The following is a 22508-nucleotide window of genomic DNA, read 5'->3' on the forward strand; positions in this document are numbered from 1 at the left end:
ACACAAACATACACACATATATATATTGGTACAAATTTGGCCAAATTTAGATAATATTTTCAAAGTAATTTTGAAATATATTTTGAAAAATATATATTTTCTGGAATATAGGAATAGAGGATGAAACGGGAAAACAGGACGACACTTCTTGTGTTTGAAATAGAGTCCAAGATATGAATCATAATCAGACTGAAAGCAGCTGCTGGCAAAAACAGCATCAGAGAGTTACATAAACGACTGTAGAGACGCTTTTGATCATCAACCAGATACAAGACACCAGCTGAACTCACTACAGTCACACAAATATATATTCATTCATTTTTAAAAAGGCCAATAAATGTGTCCCATATGCTTCAAAATATATTTCTTATTATGATCCATTAGTTTATTTAATTATTTTTTTATATGCCAATAGCTTTGTATATTTTTTGGTGAAATTCTATGATTAATTAAATAAAAAAAATAAAAAAAATAATAATAATTATTATTATTATTACATCCACATTTGCATTCAGACCTAATGTTTTAAGACTGAAAATGTTTTGAATTGCCCCCGAAATATATTTTGTATATAAAGTTTGAAACTAAATATATTTTCAAGTTCAAAAATGTATTTTAATATTTAAACATACATTTAGCACATACTTAAAAAAAATTTTTTTTGTTATCATTTAGGGTTTTATGTTGATCTTATGTTCTGAAATGAGTGTCTTGCATTATTTTAGTGTTTGTATTTGTCTTTAATAGCTTTAATATTTAGTCACTGGTCTATCAGTTACAATAAATCAGGCCCCTAAAAAAAAAGAAAAAAAAAGACAACTATATTAGATCACAATTTTCCCCTAAAAAATATAATCCGGTCATCTTTAACTCGTCCTCTTGTTGTTCCAAACCTGTATGAGTTTCTTTCTTCTCCATAATTTCTCAGTGGATCTCCATGGTAACACTGGAACGTCGGAGAACAAAAGTGGCCCTCATAGAAAAACAGAGAGTGCTTGACATTTACCGAACGCAAAGAACAAAACCAGGACGCAAATACAGCGCACACAAGAGACAAAGAAAGAAAAGGGCCATTAGTTTCATTTTGACATTAGTATTATTTTTTCCTGATGTAGACAATATCACACAGTGATAATTCAGAGACAGAAAGAGAAAGAGAAAGCAATAAACAAGCATCTTGTGAACAAACCTCGGCGTTACTCCAAATTCACTGCAAAAACCACACGATACAAAAATAGAGCAACTCTCCGAAAGTTCTTCAAACTGACCCACATTTACAATTCAACAACACTGAAGCAACTCTTAAACATTCATCGCGTTCGTCCGAGGACGATAATGCTTTAAAACATTCCATTTAACAAACCATATAATCAAAATGTATAATATGAATAATAATAATAATAATAATAATAATAATAGAAAAACAGCATAACTTGATCGTCAGTATTCTTACGCGGTATTGAAACGTTACATTATAAACATTCGGTATTCACACGTCACTTCGTAAAGTTTTGACGTAATCAGCAAGCCATGCCAACCAGGGAACAGGCATCATGTGATCAAGACCCAGAATGCAATGGGGCCTGACGTCACACGAGGAGTTGGGTTACACAACAGCCAAATCCACAAACCGTGCTAAATGACCGGACGTCCAGATCCAAACACTTATGACTTCACGTTCAGTTCGGGACTCGCGACACATGCGTGATAATGAGGTCGACGTCAGTCTTGCGTTCCTCAGTTTAGTTCGTCAAAATGGTTTTTTTTGTTGTTTTTTTACGTGAGCCTGAGAATGAAAGTTTCAGTGTTTTTGAAAATACAAAATTAAAACGAGAGCAACATAGCGCCCAAAATGCAAACAAGTGGGCGGGGTCCAAAAATGCAAATCAACAGGCGGAGCCCGAATGCAAATTAGTAGGCGGAGCCTGAAATAAACATGCTAGCCTGGCTGAGAGGCGTCACGGTTCTTCACGCTCTTCTTCCTCGTCGAGTGAAACCACGCCGGACGAAGCCACGTCGGACTCCTTCCTGTGCGCGGAATATTCCGGCGGGAGGCAAACTCCGCCTCCACAGTCCTTACAAGGCATGTCCTCGTCTTCGAATGTCTCGGAAAACATTTCAAAGCAACAGGGGGAGTGGCCTCGCCTGTGCCCCGCCCTGTGTAGGCGGGCTAACAGTAGCTCCTCCCCTCCCTGAAGAACACCGAGGATCTTGGCGGTGAGGTCTGCGTCCGCGTGACGCCTGAGATCCCGAATCAACGGGTGTCTCTCGTCCAAACTGCACATGCTGGAGCAGAGCGTGTCCGACGGCGACCCCGAGGGAGGTGAAAGGTCAGCACCCACGCCGCTCTCTGCCTCACACAGGCCACGCCCCCGCAGGTGAGCCTGACACACCTGATTATGCAGGAGATCCCGCAGGTAATGAGGGTACGTGGACAGATCTGAGAGGAGACCACAGGTGCGTTAGAATCACAGCGCTGCAACAAATCAATACTTCAATCAATATCATTAGGGATTTTACATAAACATAATTGGCATAAACTATGTTGCATTTATTTTGATTGAAAGGAACATGTCAGTCACATCAGTGTTATTTTCCCTTCACCATTATTAGGTTGAGAGTTTCTCTTTACCGTATATTTAAGATTGGCCTACAACAGTTCACTGACGCTGGAAGTACGTCTGATATAAACCTGTGAACTCTAGCTGTACAAGAGACGAGAAACTCCAGTCCCTTCACTCTCTACGGTCTGAACAGAACACATTAAACTTGCAGGAGAAATGAATGCTGGGATATCGCATAGCAGCAGAGAGCAAACGAGAGAAAGAGAGACAGAGAGATGTTTTCTGAATGAAAGTAGGGCACTAGGACAGTAACATCTGTGCTGCATTTCTGCTATTGATTTGATGGGAGAGGAAACGAAAAATGGATAAGGATGCAAGGAAAACAAATACACAGAAGCAGAAATTATATCAGTCTGCTGACACGAAAATAATGTTTTGAGAAGAATGTGTAATGTCTTGTTTTCGCATACCTATAACTAAACTTTAATAATAATAAAAATTACATTTGTATGTAAAACATTAATTATTTTCCCCCTGATTTTATCAATGTGTTATAATATATATATATATATATATATATATATATATATATATATATAAAATATATAAAATTAAATAAAAATCAATAATAATAATGTAAATAATAAAATTATGACTAATATAATACAAATAATTTATATTATAATGTCTAGTATTATAATTAATAATAATAAATTCCAATATTATTGAAATAATTTAAGGTGAGAAATAGCTACCTGTGCTCTGTGTAACAGACTCGTTTGCAGGCAGAAAATCTTCATCATAAGAATCGTCATTAGACTCGTCACCATCCACTGAAGACCAGGCACGAAGCTTTGCCTCTGCGATGGCAAACTGCTCTGCCACTCCTGATGCAAACACACACAGTTAATGATCATATCAGATTTAAACTAGATCACACACTGCGGTCCTTTGATCAATGTAGCAGAGGGTGGGATGCGTCGCCGTGGATACAGGATGATTGATTTTTCTTATTGGCTGCCAGATAGAAGCCACATTTGATTGGCAGGACATTTGAAATTGGACAAAGCCAAGATCACAGCAAATGTCTTCGATGAGACAGGAAGTGACCTCAGCACTGATGAGCGGCAGCCACACACACACACACACACACACAGCTCTGTTCAGACACGCTCACATACAGTATGTGGTGATGGGGTTAGAGAGCCAATTAGCTAATTAAAGCTCTCTCACTTTCTCTCACTTCATAGACAGAGCACAATTTTTTTTGTATTTACCTCAGAAGCACTTGCGTCACACACACACACACAATAAAAGCAAAAAAAAGGTGCAAAAAAAAAAAACTACGAAATTTGTGAAAATTCTTAAAAAGGTGTTAAAATATAAAAAAATTATTTGTTTAACCTTATGGATATTAATAATTTTGCTTTATTGTATTTTTTTTTAATAATATATATAACTATAGATTATTAAAATACATAAACTAAATAATTAATGTCAATGGATGCATAATAAAATAAAATACAATAAAATAAAAATATAGCAATAATAAGAAAGAAGTAAAACTACAACATTTGTGCTCAACCAGCTGTACCCGAAAGACTTGATTGACCAGCATTAAAGCAGCATGAACCAGTACGGAAATTAGCTATTAATGAATTTAACAAAAAGGAATAAACTACTTGGCTGCAAAAATCCTCCTCCAAACTCACATCATTGGTTGAGTCAGAGGTTGACATGTCAGGCTTCTCAAACAAACGGATCGAGGCTCTGTTTCTCTCAGCAACTTTGCTTGCAATAATTCATAGATTCATCCTTCCATTCATCTTTTACCCTTCGCTGAGGCTTGGTCAGCAAACACTCACACACAGTGAGTTTTGGCAAATTTCCTAGAGTTCGATTTTATCCACCGAGTCACTGAGTATGTGTTTCTACAGAACCGAGAACACACACACACACACGTGTTCACAAGGACATTCACAAACCTCAGCTGTAAGTACACAATCCTCACACACAAACAAAATGACATGAATACTTCGTCATTTTATTTAACAGAGAGCGAGAGGTCAGTGCAACCTTTCTCTCATCTGAAACGTTTATATGTTTGGAAGACATTTTTATCCAAGGCACTTTTAAGAAATGCATTTGATACATTCATGCATTTCCTGGGAATCAAACCCATGACCTAGGTTCCATGCTTAACCATCTGAAGATAACAAAAATAAAATACAATAAAAGCAAAACTGCAAAAAGAAACAAAAAATGTTCAATAAAAAAAGCATGGTTGAATTTTCTGGCCTGAAAACTCAAAAAGTAAAATAAAAAAATAAAAACACAAAAAGGAAAACAATTAAAATCTGCAAAACTAAACAAATATACAATACAAATAAACTAAAATAAATATATATGAAAAGTGCATGGATGGAAATACCTGATAAGCTAAAATTGCTGATTTGATTACTTCAAAATAAAATTAAGGAAAATTAAATAAAATAATATAAAAGCAAAACAACGAAAAATGTCAGTTAATGCAAAAGCAAGCAAAATAAAATACACATTTTGTATCCCACATTTATTAACACAAACATTTTTACATTTTAATCAGGACTAAAAAGTGCAAGATATCTGAAAAGGTTCTGATTCTTTGTTGTTTATTATAGTTGTGGATTTTTTATTTTTTGCCTTTTTTTGTTTGTTTTTGGCAGTTTAATCTGTTTGAAACTTTTTTTTAAAGCACTGGTCAATTTTGAGATTTTGGGCTTTTGAAAAAAAGCTTTCAGCTACAACTCATACCTTACAAGTTTTTTCTCCACTTCAGAAGCACTTACAAACATCAAAACTTAGAGTTTTGTTCGTCTCTATATTCTGAAAGTTTTTACTGAGGGGTTTGTTCATATACCATTTGCATGTTTATATTATTATACTTTATCCACTTGCTTTTGTAGATTTCAAAATTACAATATATATCTTTAAAGGCCGTTTACTAAAAATGAGTTTGTTTCTCCACTCCAGTAGCACTTGTGAACACCAAACTTAGCAGTTTTATTCATATCTATATTCTGAAGAATTTTACTGAAGGGTTTGTTTATATATCATTCACAGTCTTTTATAGAACATTTTACTCATAAACACCTAGTAAAATTGTGTTTTTTCTGTCCGCTGACAGTATTTTCTGATTTATTCCGTCATAAAAAGAGAAATCAAAAATCCCAACGATAAAAACCTTTAACGCTAATGTGTCAACAAATTAAAACAGGAATTTTGAACCTGGCTTTATCCAATGTTCAGATTTATTCTCTGGAAATATACGCAAGTTAGTGCAAATTTGTTCAGATTGAGGCGCATTTAAACATAAAATTTGAGAACTATGAAAGTTTGCTATTATTTAACATAATCAATCAACTGGGTATCAATCAAGTGGTATGCATTCCATTTTATAAAATATTCATATCTTTCCTTAATTAAATACAACAAAACAAAGCATGTTAAGTTATTCTTTTACATGAAAAAAAAACGTATTGAACTTAGACAAAATTTCTATTCTGTAACTTAAATCAATACATTATACCATAATGATAGCTTTTGATATGGTGACATGGCTAAACTACTGGAACTGATGAAATAAGGAGCAGATCTCTAGCGGTCACTGACCTGCAGCGAATCGTGCCTCCTGCTCGCCCTCGGTCAGATGAGAGTATGACGTGAGGTGGGACTGGAGGGCGATGGGTGTGTCGCTGGGTTTACACCAGCCCTTCCACTCGATCAGGTGAGCCAGACGGCCATGTGCCATCGCTGTGGGCTTCGTCACATGATCTTTGACCACCTGAGAGATGCCTGAACACACACACACACACACACACAGAGAGGTCAGTGACCCTGATGCTGCATAATACACGAGGAATAATCCAGGTCACCGTCATGCTGTCAATCAGGACACAAAGGTTTTGTCACATGCAATGAAAGTGTGTGTGTGTGTGTGTGTGTTTACCATGAGGATCTAGTGAGCTGTGATCTCTTGTATTCACAGGGGGTGTGTGTGTGTGAGACCAAAAGACTTGAGAACAATACAGCATCTCAACAATACAGCTTCTTTTTCAAATCCATTGTTATTTGCCATTATTGCTGTAACTTTGTACACTACCACTAATCAGCATTTAATTACTGCATTAACTATTGAGAAGGTTTTAAATAAGATACATCACCTACAACAGAAAACTAAATTAAACTAAATAGATATTTGACTATCGGTTAGCATTAATCAGTATTTTAATTACCGACAATGTTATAAAAATAGTGCCATGGCTTATTATAAAAATGCAATGATGATGCAAGTTTTGTTTTGTGAACAAAAAAAAGTTATTAAACTAGTTGACTTGAATAATCGGTTTTATTAACAACTCCGAAAAACTTAGTTTTTGTATTTGTATTAGAGGATGTGCAAATAAATTTGTATAATTTGATAAATTTGTTAAATTTACCGTGAAGTGAAGATCTCGCCAGCGCTGCGATCTCTTGAATGGTGAGAGCTCGTCTGGATTTAGGTAACATGTCGTTGCTGTCCTCAACATTTACCTGACAAGAGAAGACAAAAACACTGAAATAAACCTCTTTTTAATCTTATACTCAAACAGTTTCATTTCAATGACTACAAAAGATTTTACTTTTATGCATTTTTGCTCTTTCCTTCCAAATATCACTGTCTAATAACCCTGGCATTGTATATTATGAATATGGCTGTCGTTGCGACAAACAGCTTTGGTTCCTCTTTTGTAAGTGGATTTGGATAAATGCCTCTGCTAAATGCATAAGTGTAAATGCAATTCAAAATGTAGTTTGTTGGTTGTATTTAATTGTATTGCCAGCTTCACATTGCAGATTTCAAAATTAAACAAAATGTTTATTTTGTCAGGATTATGCAATATTGGTAGAAAAAAAAGCCCACTACAAATTCATATTAAGTCATGCACAAAAATACTTATTGTATAGCTGCTCTGCAATGATTTTGTATAGTGAAAAGCGCTTAGTTAACGTTTTCTGTAGCAAATGTGAGAAATGTGAAATCTCTAACATTGGGCACTAGCAACAGCTTCTTGATTTTTCAGCAAAATCTCGGCCTCGAAATGCAGCTTTGCTCTTGAGGGATGCTCACTTTAAGACCTTCACGTCTCGGACTGTACAGCAGCTTACAGTGCATGAGCGTGAATGCATGCATGTATAAGGTCACAAGTGTTTTTGTGTCTTTAGTAACCCGAGGGGATGCGTGGTGACACATGCACCTGGCGTGTTTGAATCCTCCTGAGCATGTATGAGGTTACTCACGAGGGTAAACGCATTAGCCAACACGTCATTAGTGGCACTAGTGGCAAAAAACAACAGATACAACTGAAATAAAAAAAGCATGCGAGCATCGTCCCCGGGAGCCCTCGACACACACGCTGATAATTCCCTACACGAGCTGAGGAAATAACAGCATTATATATCTGCTGCCATTCTCTCTCTCTCTCTCACACACACACACACACACACACACACACACACAGAGAGAGAGAACATCGCCTACTGCCCTACTGAACACGGAGCTGAGATTCAGTCCCTGAAGAGCTCAAGCCCAGGAGAATGGAGCTAAATCAATGAGTCGTAAAAAAAGAGTCTGTTAAAAGATCTGTCATTTTACAATCGTCTCGTTTACTAAAACTGCAGCTGATGACCTTTTACCTCAATACAAGACTGACCACAGCCCGGACACCAACTACAGAACAGAACAGAATTCTGAACACAGTACAACAGAAAATGCCAATCCAGCCTAGAATGGAGAAAACAGCAGTAAAGTGGAATTAAAAAAAAAAACAGAGCTGAATAGAATATAGAATAGAATTCGGAAATTCAGTGCAGTAGAATGGAAAATGTTAGTCTATCCTAGATTAAGAAAATTGTACTAGAGTGGAATAAATAACAAAACAGAGCTGAATAGAATAGAAGCACTGCAGTACTGTAGAAAATAGTCTAGAATAGTACAGTGGAGTAGAATTGATTAGAATATTATATAATATAACAACAGAATATAATAAAATAGATTTGAATATAATTTCAGTGCAGTAAAACGAAAAAAAAAAAAAAGCTGCCTGTATAGCCTAGACAAAGATAATAGGAGCAGAGTAGAATAAAATAGAACAGAGCAGATTGGAATAACTTCAATGCAACTGAATAAAGTAGAGTGCAACAAATTAAACCAGAGTTTAAAATAGACTAGATGACTAGAATAGAATTGCAGTAGGACATAAATTAACAGTCTTGAATAAATGGAGAGAATACAAGAATAGAATAAACACCAAAGGTGTTGACCAGAATAGAGTAGAATAGGACAGAATACAATCAAATAGATCAGATTAGAAGTAACCCAGTGCCGTAGACTGATAAAAGACTAATAGAAAACAGCAGGAGACTGGAATGAAATAAACCAGAGCTGAAAATTATAGATTTGATGACCAGACTAGACTAGAGCACAATATATAATAACAGAAACAATATTAAATAACAGAATAAAATAGAAAATATTTCAGTGAAATAGAATGGAAAACATAGACTAAAACATTGTAGAAATCGAAATTAATAGACCAGATTAGTTTAGATTAACATAATAAAATGACTTCAGTGCTGTAAAACAGATAATAAAAACCTAGACTCACACACACACACACACACACACACAGAGAGAGAGAGATCCACAGGTTCTATGGATCTGCTTTTACTGATCAGTCAGTCTATAAAAATACAGACACATCTCATCATCAGAGCGACAGACAGTGATTCATTACACTCCCAAACACACACACACACACACACACACACACACACACACACACACACGGTGACGACTAGTACAAGGTGATACCGGCTCTCCGCTCGCTCCACACAGGAACAAAAGCTTCTCCATGGAGTCGGTCGTCAGAGGCATGCCACGTCTCGCTCACACCTCGCTCCTCCGCGGGAACTTGGAAGGAAACGGGCATTTCTATAGCAACCAGTTACCATGGAACGGTTTCTCCAAGGATACGGCGGGATGGATGCTGGATGACGTCACATGCAGCACGTCTGATCAGACGAGAACCACACGTTACACACACAGCCTCTCTCTCTCCTGCAGTCTGGTTACACACAGCACACACTCCCATCATGACACCCGTCTCTCTCTCTCTCTCTCTCTCTCTCTCTGATGTTCTACAGTATTGCAGCATCACACCTGTGTTATTTACAGTGTCCTCGTTACATGTTCTTACTATAATGATAACAGTGCATAATTACACACAACTAACCATGAACCAAACCCTCATCCTAACCATCGAATATAACTCCGTACTTGAATGTATTATAGCTACATTGTAACAAGGACACTAAAATAAAGTGTAACCTTATATTTGTATATACTGTAGCATCATTTATGTTACTGTTTATCCTTTATATCAGTGGCAGTGTTATTTTTGTATCATTGATAAACTACTATAGTTGGTGGTAGATTTAAATTTGTATATTTGTAAAAAAAAATGTACATTTATTTCTTACAATAATTTGATTTGATTTTTATATTTTTTGTTTATTTTAATTTTAAAGTTTGTCATTTCATTGTTAGATGTATCATTTTTATAAGTTTTATTTTCATAGTTTTTAAATTTAATTTTTAGTTAATTTAGTGCACCACTTTAAACATTAATTCACTTAATGTTCATTTATTTATTTTTATTTGTTATAGTTTTAGTTAATGAGAAAAGCCCAAATCAGTGGTTCTCTACTAGTAAGTCTGAAAACAAAGGACAAAACTAAAAAAAAAACTAATTTCACATTTAATAATTGTATTAAATACATTAATTAGAAAAATATTTTATTTTTTAATAAAAACCTAATTTCCAGTTATTTATATTTATTTTGCACTTAAATTTATAAAGTATACATTTCTTAAAAAATATATATAAATAAAATAAATTTAATAGATATTTATAGTACATGTGTACTCCACTTTCTGTACTTTTTTTAATTTAGTAAAATGTATTAGTATACACAAGTACGCTATACATTGTATACGCAATATAAATATACATTTCTTTCATATGATTAGAAATACATTTTATTATAGAAATGCATACTTAGTGTGATGAATTTAACTTAAATAAATTTTAAATATTTATAAAAAATATTATTAGATAGATTATTATTAAATAGAATAATTTTTAAAATGTATTATTAATATTTACTTACTATAAATACTATAAATATTTACATACTATAAATTACTATCTTCAACCCCCTTTATATACTAATTGCTTTGAGAAAGCTCTGACAGAAAGATTGACAAATATGAATCGCTAAAGTTAATTTTAAGGCATAGAATCAATTTAACAAAGTTGAGTCAAATGGGTGTCAATTCCACAAAACTGAAATTCATAGCATTGTGTCACATCGTAAACTTTTTTTTAATTTTTGAACCAAATCAGATCAAATAAAAGCAGATCAGTGTCACAGTCAAACAAAAAAATCTAAAATCCAAGACTAAACTAAAGCTGAAACCCTAAAGACGTCTGTGGATTTACTCAATGTTGCAAGGCTATTAGCGCAGCGATGCCACAGATTCCATTAAGAAACCAATTACTAATTACTCAATGACTGGTGAATGATTAGAAAACTAACTAGTGAACATTTAATTAAACTCAGAGTCTAGTGCAACTGGCCCAATAACAACTAGGACGCTCTGGTTAATTAGGTCTTTATAAATCCGAGAAACGCTGAGAAAATATATTTCGGCTTTGAATGCAGAGTCAGAAACTCCTAATCAGCTCTTATCTGACAGAAGCAGCGCTCGACAGCGTTCGTCTTTCTCAAGTGAGGACGTTTGGAAGACGTGATGTAATGTGAATGTAGGCTTCCTCGACCGCTAACCGTATAATGCTGACAGAAATAGCTCGTGAATGGCAGGCCTTGAAGCGAGTGGCCCACTTTTTAACAACACAGGGTTTGTGCAAAGTTTTTAAAATCAAATTTAAGACTTAATGTTGCACAAAATTAATACCGCATGCCATTACAGAACATTCTCAAATTCTTTTACTTAATTAAACAGATTAGTGGTTCATCAATATTGATGTTTTTGAAGAAATACTAATAAAATCCATGTGTTACATAACGTTCTTAGCCTTTTGTTCCCATGACAGGGAGACCTAGAGAAAAAAAATATCAGTTTACTTTGACTTAAATGGCAGATTCCATTGATTGTGTAACCAAAATACCAGTAATAACCAGTGAATTATTATGATTTTTTATCATAAAGACCAAAATACATGAGGACTCTTATTTTGAAATATATATTCTCTACTACTTCTGGATGCTTATTCAAAAAGACTAGAAATATATCTACATATATGGGTATTTGGTTTCAATATAATTCCTAAAATACTAATAATATATATATTTAAAAAAAAGTATTTATGCAAAATTACAGGCTTTTAATCTTAAACAAGCATGAAATACAACGGGACTCTTATTTTGAAATGTATATACTACTTCTAGCTGCTCATCCAAAAAGATGAGACATGGGAACAAAGATACCAATAATAATAAAAAAGCATAATAATGGACTTTTAATCTTAAACTAGCCTGAAATACATATGGACTCTTATTTTGAAATTGATATGTTTTAGGTGCATCATAAGCAATTAGTAGGCATCAATGCTGAACATTAATAATGTATACAATATATTTATATTATAATTTAATCAATTATAATAATAAAATAACTGAATTATTAATAAAAGTGTCAAATTTAATTGAATCAGAGCCTTTTGACGTGTAATAATCACATATTCGTATAACGGCGATTCTGCTTTTACGTCCCCATATTTAAGACCTCTTAAAACAAGTAAGACTTGAGACTTTTATGGCCTTAAATTTGATCAAACCAAAATTAAAGGGATACTTTCTTGCACAGACTGATTGTTTTGCTTCATAAGACCTCAATATATCACCAGGAGTCACAGGTATTCATTTTGTGTTGCTTTATATGCTTTTTTGACTCTCAAAGTGGCGGTTCCCATTGACTTTCATTTTATCAGTCATCAAGGAGCACTATTTCAGCTCTAAATCTTCTTTCCTGTCCTACTGAAGAAAAAGTCAACTATATATTGGATTGCCTGATGGTGAGTAAATGAATGTACTGTCCCTTTAAGACTTTTTGAGGAGTGGCACAAACACCGTGAGATGAGAGGAAGGAAAGCGCGAGTGCTGTTTCCGGACGCTGTGAAGTAAAAATGGACATGGAACAGATTGAGAGCAAACTTTGGCACCTTGAGGAAACGGTCCGAATGCCCAAATGTCGTGCCCAGGCCGAGCGCCAAACTGGTCCGAGTGTCACCCAAGAGCGCCAGGTCAGAGCAGGAACTCCCCGGGCTCAGGTCCACACCCAACCTGTCACCCGCCACTGTGTGTGGAGAAGAGAGGAGGAGCGACTCACTACTGCCACCCACTGCCCTGGAGTACAAACTTATAATACACCACTGCTACTGCGATATTAAATACATAGATCAATTAAATTTAATTATAATAAATATTATATTAATATAATATATTAACATAATTTAATCATAATAATAATAATAATAGTATTTACTTAAATTCTGAATATAATATAGATAAATATACATATAAATATTAGATAGACAAATATAGATGGATAGGGTAACCAGATGTTTTTTTTTTATTAAATAAAACAGAGGATTTTGCTACAATACAAATACACACAAAGCAAATCGGTTTGCTTCCTAATAACAATGAGAAAAACACCCATTTATTGTAACAATAGTATTTTGGTTCCATAAAATATCTTGCTTCTGGGATATTGCATACATAAAATATTATATTCATATCATTATTTAAAATGTTATAATACAATGAAATATTACAATATTATAATTTTATTTGCACACCAAATTATATATATACACATGATGCAGTTCAAAATATTTTTTTTCATAGATTACATTATTAATTATATTATAATTAAAAATAAATAAAATGTATATCAAATATATTATATTTATAATAAGAATTCTATATTATAATTATTTAAAATAATATAAATTACATTATATACATTATTTTATTTACGTGCATATAATAAAGTATGAATATGAATATAGATAGATGTAAAAACGGATTAGTGAGAGAGACAAATTATATATAAATCTTTATTTTCTTCCTAAAATATTTGATTGCTTCCATGTTATTATATAAATGTATACATACATTTTCTGGTCAATTCTCTAAATTCAGTCATCTGAATGCGGTTCATCAAGAGTTTCAGTAGAGTTTAGAGAAAGACAGAGGGTTCATGGGATTGTTTTCCATGCAGAAGAGCTGAAGTGTTTCTCTAAAGCTCTCATGCATTCACATGCAGTCAAAATGCGAGATTTGTGCAACATATAAACCTGAATGCATCTCTGAATGTCTAGCACACACAAAAAAATGGAGACATGATCTAACAAAAAAAAACTCTGGCTGGCTGGATGCATCTTTGGGGATTTTGGTGCATCAGTTTAGTCAGATGAAACAAGACTAGCATTCATAAATGACTCTTTCCTTTTTATTTTATGTCATGCACCAAGCCTTTCTGACAGGATCCTGATTGGACCGCTCACACATCACAAGGATCAGCACGGCAGGCGGTCACACGCACGCTCAAATGCCACGCTCCCTCAGGTGAGGCTAAACAGAGCACGACTTCACCGATGACATCACTTCCTGTGTGCGCGAGTGGGAATAATCACATTCACATTCACTCACACCATGATGTATTCGTTCCACAATCTAACGAATACATGTCGGTCATATAGAAATCTGCAGAACATCTTGTGCATCATAACAATATTTAGACAATTAACCATTTATTTTACCAATAATAACTTTTAGTAAAAAGAAAAATTGTTTGTGTGTGAGAAAAAAAAGAAAAAAAAAAGTGTGTATATATATATATTTTTTTTTTTTTAAATGACTTTTATATATTTCTTATTTCAACATTAAACAGACATATATACACAATTGTGTTAACTATTATATAGTTTTATTATTACTATTATTATTTATTATTTATTATTATTATTATTACTATTATTATTACTATTATTACTATTATTGTAATAATTATGAAATTGAAAAATAATATATAATAATATAATATTAGTTATTTCAATATCATTTTTAATGTATACACGCTCATTTACACATATTTAAAAAAAATATGTGTTGTTCCTTTCTGCACATTGTATCAGGTTTTTTTTTTTTCATTTATCATAATCCAGTAGAAAAACAAAGCAAACAAACATTGATTAACATTAAAATTAAATAAGTAAGACATACGGACACTTTCCAATAATGAGAAACTGTATAATAAATATTAAATATCCACAAAAAAAAAAGTCCAAAAACAGGTAACTTTCTTTAGTTTTTTTTTTTTTTTTTCAAAACATAATTTCTCAGATTGCAGGATGAAATATGAACCAGACGCAAGCTGCTAAACACTAGACAAGTTAGAGACGAGACGATCTCTATGAGGATCTCAAACGGTTTGTGTAATAGAGAGTAAAAGTGAGAGATAAAGCAGATGGGTCAGAGGTTAAAGCTGCTCTCCTCGGTTTCAGATCAGGTTTGGGTTTCTTCCCTGATGAGCGTCTGACTGTCTGGACTCCAGCAGAGCGTTGTGTTAGTTTCACAATAACACCATTAAACTCATGAGTGACTCTCATGAAACTACTGGTACATTATATAATTAGATAATTAAATGTATTAGAAATAAAATATACAATTAACTTAAAGTTGATTAAATACTATAAAGCTAATAAAATATTTGCACAAATTCTGAATATGAATGTAGATAGATATGTAGATAAATATTAGTAAAAAAATATATGCGAGAGATGCATTTTGCAATCAAATTAAAACTACTAATTATTATTATTATTATTTTTAATTGCATTGAAAAATAAATAAAAATCATTTTCTTTTCGCCAAAATATAATTTAGAATTTTTGAAGTGTGACCTAAAAGTGTTTATCAGATCCACCCCATCACTCGGACTACAAACAAGGAGGTGGATATGATGTACAACAACAGCTTCTCTGCATGAGATCAACACCCACAGCGCTTTACAGACGTTTAGTTCCAGCCGAGTGACCCACCAACAAATCAAACACAACAGGCTCCCGATGAGAGCAGAAGAGCCAGTTAATGCATCCATGACCTCTAGACTAAACTATTGTACTGCACTGCATCTCTATTGGTTTCAATCTTCAGTCCGGATCCAAGAACACCTGAGAAGAGATGATGCCAACCCTGAACTCTCACATTTTGATTGCAACATAATTGGGGTTAATATTGTTCATCATCTGCTTGAAAACATCTTGGAGTACATTTCTGCCATATGTACAGCAGTTTGACATAGTCACCATTAACAAGCTACTACTAAACATGTTATAGAAACTTCATTTCCTGTAAAGCTGCTTTGTTGACGATTTGCATCGTGAAAAGCTCCATACAAATAAACTTGAATTTAAAAACAGTGACACGTACAGTACGGAGAGCTTCAATGATAAATAATCTGTTCCTCTCTAGCAAACCGTGTCCGATTCATCTGCTCGTCCGTCGCTTCACGCCGAGCTGCCATCTGGAGGAAGACAACGATGACCTCACTGGCTCCAGATAGAAAGCGTTTGACTTCTGCGCTTTCTTCTGAAGCGTTTTTATGAGCACACTCTCTGTCCTTGTCCTGATAACTGTACAGAAACGATCTCATGTCGTTATAAATCACGGCCGGACGCAGGTCAGAGCTGATGTAATCTCACTCCAGTGCGGTCTTTGACACTCGTGCTTTTAAAAGTCAACTTGGTGACAAAAAAAGACAAGGAGACAAAACTAACATACTGTAATCTTAAAAATATAAAGCTGTCAAAAGGGAGTTTCATGGTGAAAACCATTTTAATACTGGCGTGAACAACTTGTTATTACTCTAAAGAGCCAACAGGTATCATACGCTTGTATTATATAATTAAATAATATCAGTTATATTAACATTACAATATATTAATTAAAATGATTTAAATTTAAAATGTCACCAAATTGTATCTATTGTATTATTGCATAAAATATAATCATCCCAAAAAAAATATGATCATAAAAACAAAATTGTGTCTGGGTCAGATGATTTTGATTAATGCAATTAAAAAAAATTTGGTTTATTAATATTTTTTTTTTATCTTCATTGTCGTTCAAAAAGCTGATTGCTATGGGATGATATATTAAATATTATATGTAAATATTATAGGTAAGGTTTTACAATAAGGTTCAATTAATTAAGGTTTTAACTAACATTTACAAACTGTGAATATTTATTACTGTATTTATTGATCTTTCAATTTAGTCTGAAATGTTGCTGTTTGGAGCATAAAAATTTTAAAGATCTGCAAAGTTACAAAGCTTTTCAAAAACTACAACGAGTGACTCGTTTGGACTGCAACACATCTTTTCTGTGGTTTGTGATATCACAAAGATCGACGACTGGGACGAGACCTGGTTGAGCTGCACTAGAGAAGGCAACGAGTGTTATAATGCTATGTCAGAGATATGCTAGCTTTCCCAAGGCAGAAGAACTTTGAGTCGTCACAATCATCGGGGTTCAAATCATGCACAAATTGATTTGATTTTGACGCAGTATTTATGCTTAAGCTTGCAGGTGGCTATGGTAAGGGGCATTATATTTCCAGACCAGGCATCGAGTGTAGCCAATCACAGCACACACTGGCCCAGCTAACCAATCACAGCACACTTCGGATTCCAGAAGGCGGGCCATTCATTCCACACTGGGGAGAAAGGTGTTGTAATAATGTAAAATGTGAGGAAAAAATTGTTTTTCGAACAACCTAGGATGAGAGCCTGCTCTAGTACACCCCCAAAACAGAATCAAGACTATGTAAAAAGAGCATAATAGGACCCCTTTAATAAAAAAAAAATAGTAATTTTTTGTTAATTCACAGTGCATTAACGAATGTTAACAATACCGATATATCGGCCGATGTTCTTTGGGTATATTATAGTACATTACCAGTCAAAGGTTTGGACACTTTCCCATTCATGTGTCCAAACATTTGATGGTACTATATATAAAATACAGTATATACATTAAGAATATATATATATATATAACATTTTCATTTTTTGCAATTATCATACAAACGTGGTGATCAAACACTTATGACATGACCGATATGTAATGGAGGCAGGGAACTTAACAATTAACTTTATTATCGGTTTATTATTATCATCAATTACTCTATTATCTTATAGTCTGACATCAGTGCACTTAATAGTAAAGTTCAATTCCATTCAACTTGTGTTTCTTTCTGTTGAAGTTTATCTCTTCTGAACATTTATTCACGGATTTGCGCTCGTTTGTCTTCACACACGGACTAAACTTACAAGCGAAGTGTGAAATGATATACCACTGTAAATACAATATTCACGTCTCGTCTCTTTAAAGCCCTTTGAATGTAACGTATACGATCCCTTGGATCTGGAATCATGGCGGAATTTCGTGTTAAGTCCACTTGCAAGGCACTTAAGGTCGAAGAAGACAATGCTTGAATGCTGAACAAGAGACATCCTTACTGACATGAAAATGTTGACTGGTGTCGCCATCTCACAAACGAGTCTGCAAATCTCCATTAATTCGAGGGGTTCCCTTCAGCTCGAGAAGATCTCTTGTTACGTAGATATGGCCGTTCAAAGCCATATCTATATATAATATAGATATAATATAGGTGGCATATTCGCCGATACTGATAGATATATTTGCAACAGGCTCATATCGACCGATAATATTGGCAAAATGATATATCGGTTGGGCTCTAATATAAATACATGAATTAAAAAAAATTATATTAATAAATATAAATATATATTTATATATAACATTTTAATTCAATTTTTTTTCACTTTTGAATAAACAATGATACGAATCTTGCTATAAAATGTAAAAATAAAGCTGCCAAAATGTGTTTATTTTTATTTATTTATTTATTTGCAGAATAACCATTTTTGGATCTTCGAAGTACCTTTCAGTGATTCGTTTTCTTAAAAGGAATATTTTCTTAGTGTTAACAACTTTAGTCTAAAGAACCCTTTTCCACTATAAAGAAGCATTTGTGAAATGGATTTTAAAGTTTCTTCATGGAACCATCCATTCCACTAAAAAAGCCTTATTTTAAGTGCAGGGCAAAACAAAAGGAACGTGATTCGTTATCGGTTCTGTTGGATGCCAAACCTTAATCTGCGGCAAGTTTATTGGCAATTAACAGGACAACACTTATGCTACGTGTGCCGCTTTGAACGGCTCCGGAATCTGATACGTTATTAATAATTACTGCCCCAGATTATAAAAGCGATTTGTGAGGTGAAAACAAATCTGAGGTCATTTGTTCAGGACTCTCAGAGTGGAAAGGTGTTGGATTTAGTTTTTTCCATTTGGAACGAAAAGTCCTGGTCATTCATCATGAACAGACAAGCTTCAAATAAATCAACATCAGGATGAATGCAGGTGTTTCTACACACATGGAAACTTCTGGTCTTAAAAAAAAATAAAGACCTTTTCGAAATTACTAGTCAGGAGATTTGTCATGTTTCTCAGTAACGTCATGCAAAAAGTCTTTCAACAACAACAAACATATATCATATTAAGTTTCAAATAGCTTTCAACTGGAATACAATGTGGCCAATTTCGTACAAAACATTTCATGCATCTTAAATTGACACAATTACACATATTTAAAAAAAAAAATTCTCAATTATAACTTGATATTTTAGGTTTGGTTAACATTAGTTAAAATTACTTAAGCTTTTACTTAAACTAAATCATTAATCTTGGTTGATGTTAATTTCCACATACGGTACATAATTGCATCGGTTTACAATAACTGTACGTGTAAAAAATGTTTCCAAATCCCTTTTAATATGGTCTCTATAAATTAAATAAAAACACAAATCTGTTAAAAGTGCCGTAGTTGAAGAAACGCCCTCATATAGTCAGGATGAAACGGCTGTGATTGTCATCGACATGCTGTAATCGAAGACTGGGACAAGAGCCAAATGCATGAGAGCTGCTGTTTACTGCATAAGGTCCATGCAGCACAACTGCATCGCCTCCATCGCACGTACAACAGAGCACAAATGTAACCCGATACGAGGACTCAGCACGTGCTGAACGGGCACTGAAGCAGGGTTAATGCAGATGCATGCAGAACGTCCTGTCAGTGTCTCTGAAGCGTGTAAATCTGGCCTGATCATTGAAAAGCACTGCGATGCCAATACACCCATGCACTCACAAGAGAGAAAAAGCCTGCAGTTTCTGCACAGCTCTTTCTCTCTCTCCATCACGAGTCAGACTCGGGTTTTGAGCTGGTTTTCGTACTGGCGTTCTGGAGTCGGCACAGCCCATGCTCCGGGTAATTAGGTGGCAAAACACAAACCATGAACTGATTTAAGCCTCATGTATGCGAAGACATGGCTTCTCTCCATCTCTCTTCCTCTCCTGCTGTTCTCACAAGCATCCCATGTGCGCTAGTTTCACAACTCAAGTCCTGGACTGAAGAAAAAATTGGCTGGATGCTGTTTTCCGAAATACATATGGACCAAAACCAGCGTTTTTCCCAAATGCAGATTAGACTGTTGTTGCCAATAAATGTAGCTACAGACTAAACTGCCTTTCTTCCATTCACATATGGACTAAACCAACCATTTTCAAGTTAATAAACTAACTGTTCTCCGGTAAAACAAATTAAATAAGAAACTAAACTGATGCATTAGCAGCATTTCTCCCAAATGGAAATGTTTTAAACCGTTACTTTCCATGCATAGGCACTAAACTACAGCTTTTCAAAATGCAAAACAGACTAAAACCTATTGTTTGGTCCAAACATAGACTTAACTGCCTTTTATCCCCATATAAATATGGACTAAACCAACTGCTTTCCAGTTAAAATCCAATTAAACTGACAATCACAAACATAGACTAAACCAGATTTTCTGCAAATGCAAACAAACTAAACTCAGTCGTACGAAACCAACTTTTCTAAAAAAATGCAAGACTAAACTGCTTTTGGCCACACATACAGACAAAACTGTTGTTTAGCACACATACAGACTAAACCATGGTGCTCCCAAACTCCTACAAACAAAACCAGAGTTTCGTCCAAATGCAAAGACTAGACTATTTTTCTTCAGTTAAAAAAAAAAAAAACTACTAAACCGATTTTCCCAAATTTATGAATTTCTCCCAAAGTCATACAGACTAAACTGTTGTCCTGCACATATGGACTGAACTGACTTTAATCAACAGACCGAACCAACTGTTCTTCAACTAAACTGATGACCTTTCAACACATGTAAAGACTAAACTGCGTTTTTATTTTCTAAAAGCACAAACAGACTAAAAGCCTATCGTTCTATACAGAAACAGTCACAGACTACTAATAAAATGCTTTTCTACAACAGACCGATCTGCAGTTCATCCAACACAGATAAAGGCAGCTGAACATCTTTCCCTCCAGATATAAACACATTAAATTGGTGTTATTCAAACGCGTGCAGACTAAACAGCTGTTCTTCACACATTAAGACTGAACCAGATGTTTTATACACAAATAAGCATCAGGCTAAATTGCTCTTGACAGAGACTAAGCTATTTTGCTTTTCAAATCACCGAAGGATATGGCATTATTACACTGACATACTGCGAGTCTCACCTCTGAATGACGCGGAGCGGACGGACAACGTTTCTTTCCTCGAGCTCTCTCTCGTGCGCGCGCATCGGTGTCTCCCGCGGCTCGGTTCCGTTCACAGCCCCGTCAAGTCCAAACACACACCGGTGCGAACAGCTCCGCTCTGCCACCCGTGAGGCACTGAAGGCTGGAGAATCACATGCGGCAACCAGCTTTATAAAGGAGCTTGCCGAATGCGCAACGAGCTCTGATTGGACAGATCCTGCGCTGACCCCGCCCACAACATTTATTGAGTGTGGAAATAAAATGTTGCAGTCAGAAAAGTCTCTAGAAATCAGCTGCATATGTGTATGCACACACACACACTCACACACATATATATATATAAATATATGGAAATATATTTTAAAAAGTATTTTGAAAAGTATTCGGCCTATAATATATAAATGTATGTATGTATATGTGCGTGGTTGTAGGCTACATGACGGTACACATATGTAGTTGTATTATGTTAGAATCATTATTATACTCTTATACCTTTTGTTCTTTAATATTTTTAATATTTTTAATTTTTTTTTTTTGAAAATGTTTTTAGGTTGTGTTTATGAAGTTTTAGCTTTCAGTTTTGGATCTGTTTTTAGTTATTTTAATACTACAATTGTTTGCTTCTGCTGCCCTATATATATATATATTTAATTTAAATGACGCTTTTATCCAAAACAAATGAAGACAACAGAAGCAATTAATATTAGTATTAAAATAACTAAAAACAGATCCAAAACTAAAATACTTAAATACAATAGAAGCTGAAAATAACTTTATTTAGCTAAACTGTATCAATCTGTGTGTGTTTGAATCATATTTTGCCCTTAAGTCAGCAAGTTTAACCTCAGCCCATCTCTCTCTCTCTCTCTCTCTCTCTCTCTCACACACACACACACACACACAAAGAAAGAGTGTGCAGTGATTCTCTTTCTTGTGCAGTATCTTCATCAGTGAGCTCTTGCTCGGATCTCTGGGGTGATGATCACAGTGCAGTGCTCGTCTCTTCTTCTTTGTACAAGACCACACATTTCCCTTGGAGATGTGGAGGCTGTAGAGGGAAATGTCTTTCATCATATAGTTCTGATGAAAAACATGTTTA

The 22508-nt window shown here is 34.5% G+C and overlaps 1 protein-coding gene across 3 annotated transcripts; it reads right to left on the reverse strand.

Moving 5' to 3' along the window:
- Positions 1-1077: 1077 nt before the first annotated feature.
- On the reverse strand, positions 1078-21525 carry LOC113086773 (protein FAM131A-like). 3 transcript variants are annotated; one of them, XM_026255497.1, is made up of 5 exons: positions 21389-21525; positions 7043-7136; positions 6216-6398; positions 3320-3451; positions 1078-2440 (listed from the first exon to the last, which is right to left on the reverse strand). In XM_026255497.1, the coding sequence occupies exons 2-5, from the start codon at positions 7110-7112 to the stop codon at positions 1959-1961; spliced, it is 867 nt and encodes a 288-aa protein (XP_026111282.1). In that variant the 5' UTR covers positions 7113-7136; positions 21389-21525; the 3' UTR covers positions 1078-1958. The 3 variants fall into 3 exon arrangements, with proteins under 3 accessions (XP_026111282.1, XP_026111283.1, XP_026111281.1); XM_026255498.1 differs by lacking the exon at positions 21389-21525 and adding an exon at positions 12890-12914; XM_026255496.1 differs by lacking the exon at positions 21389-21525 and adding an exon at positions 9457-9592.
- Between the last annotated feature and the right edge of the window lie 983 nt (positions 21526-22508).

The sequence above is a fragment of the Carassius auratus genome, unplaced genomic scaffold (assembly GCF_003368295.1).
Source record: "Carassius auratus strain Wakin unplaced genomic scaffold, ASM336829v1 scaf_tig00044014, whole genome shotgun sequence".
NCBI lineage: Eukaryota > Metazoa > Chordata > Actinopteri > Cypriniformes > Cyprinidae > Carassius > Carassius auratus.

Bases quoted from the DNA above. Each gene is read 5' to 3' on its own strand.
- LOC113086773 (XM_026255496.1), bottom strand. From the start codon at position 9,519: ATGCCTCTGACGACCGACTCCATGGAGAAGCTTTTGTTCCTGTGTGGA. The intron at 6,399-7,042 runs GTAAATTTAACA...GTGTGTGTTCAG, and splicing joins GGCGAGATCTTCACTTCACG to GCATCTCTCAGGTGGTCAAA. The intron at 2,441-3,319 runs GTAGCTATTTCT...GTCTCCTCTCAG, and splicing joins GTCTGTTACACAGAGCACAG to ATCTGTCCACGTACCCTCAT.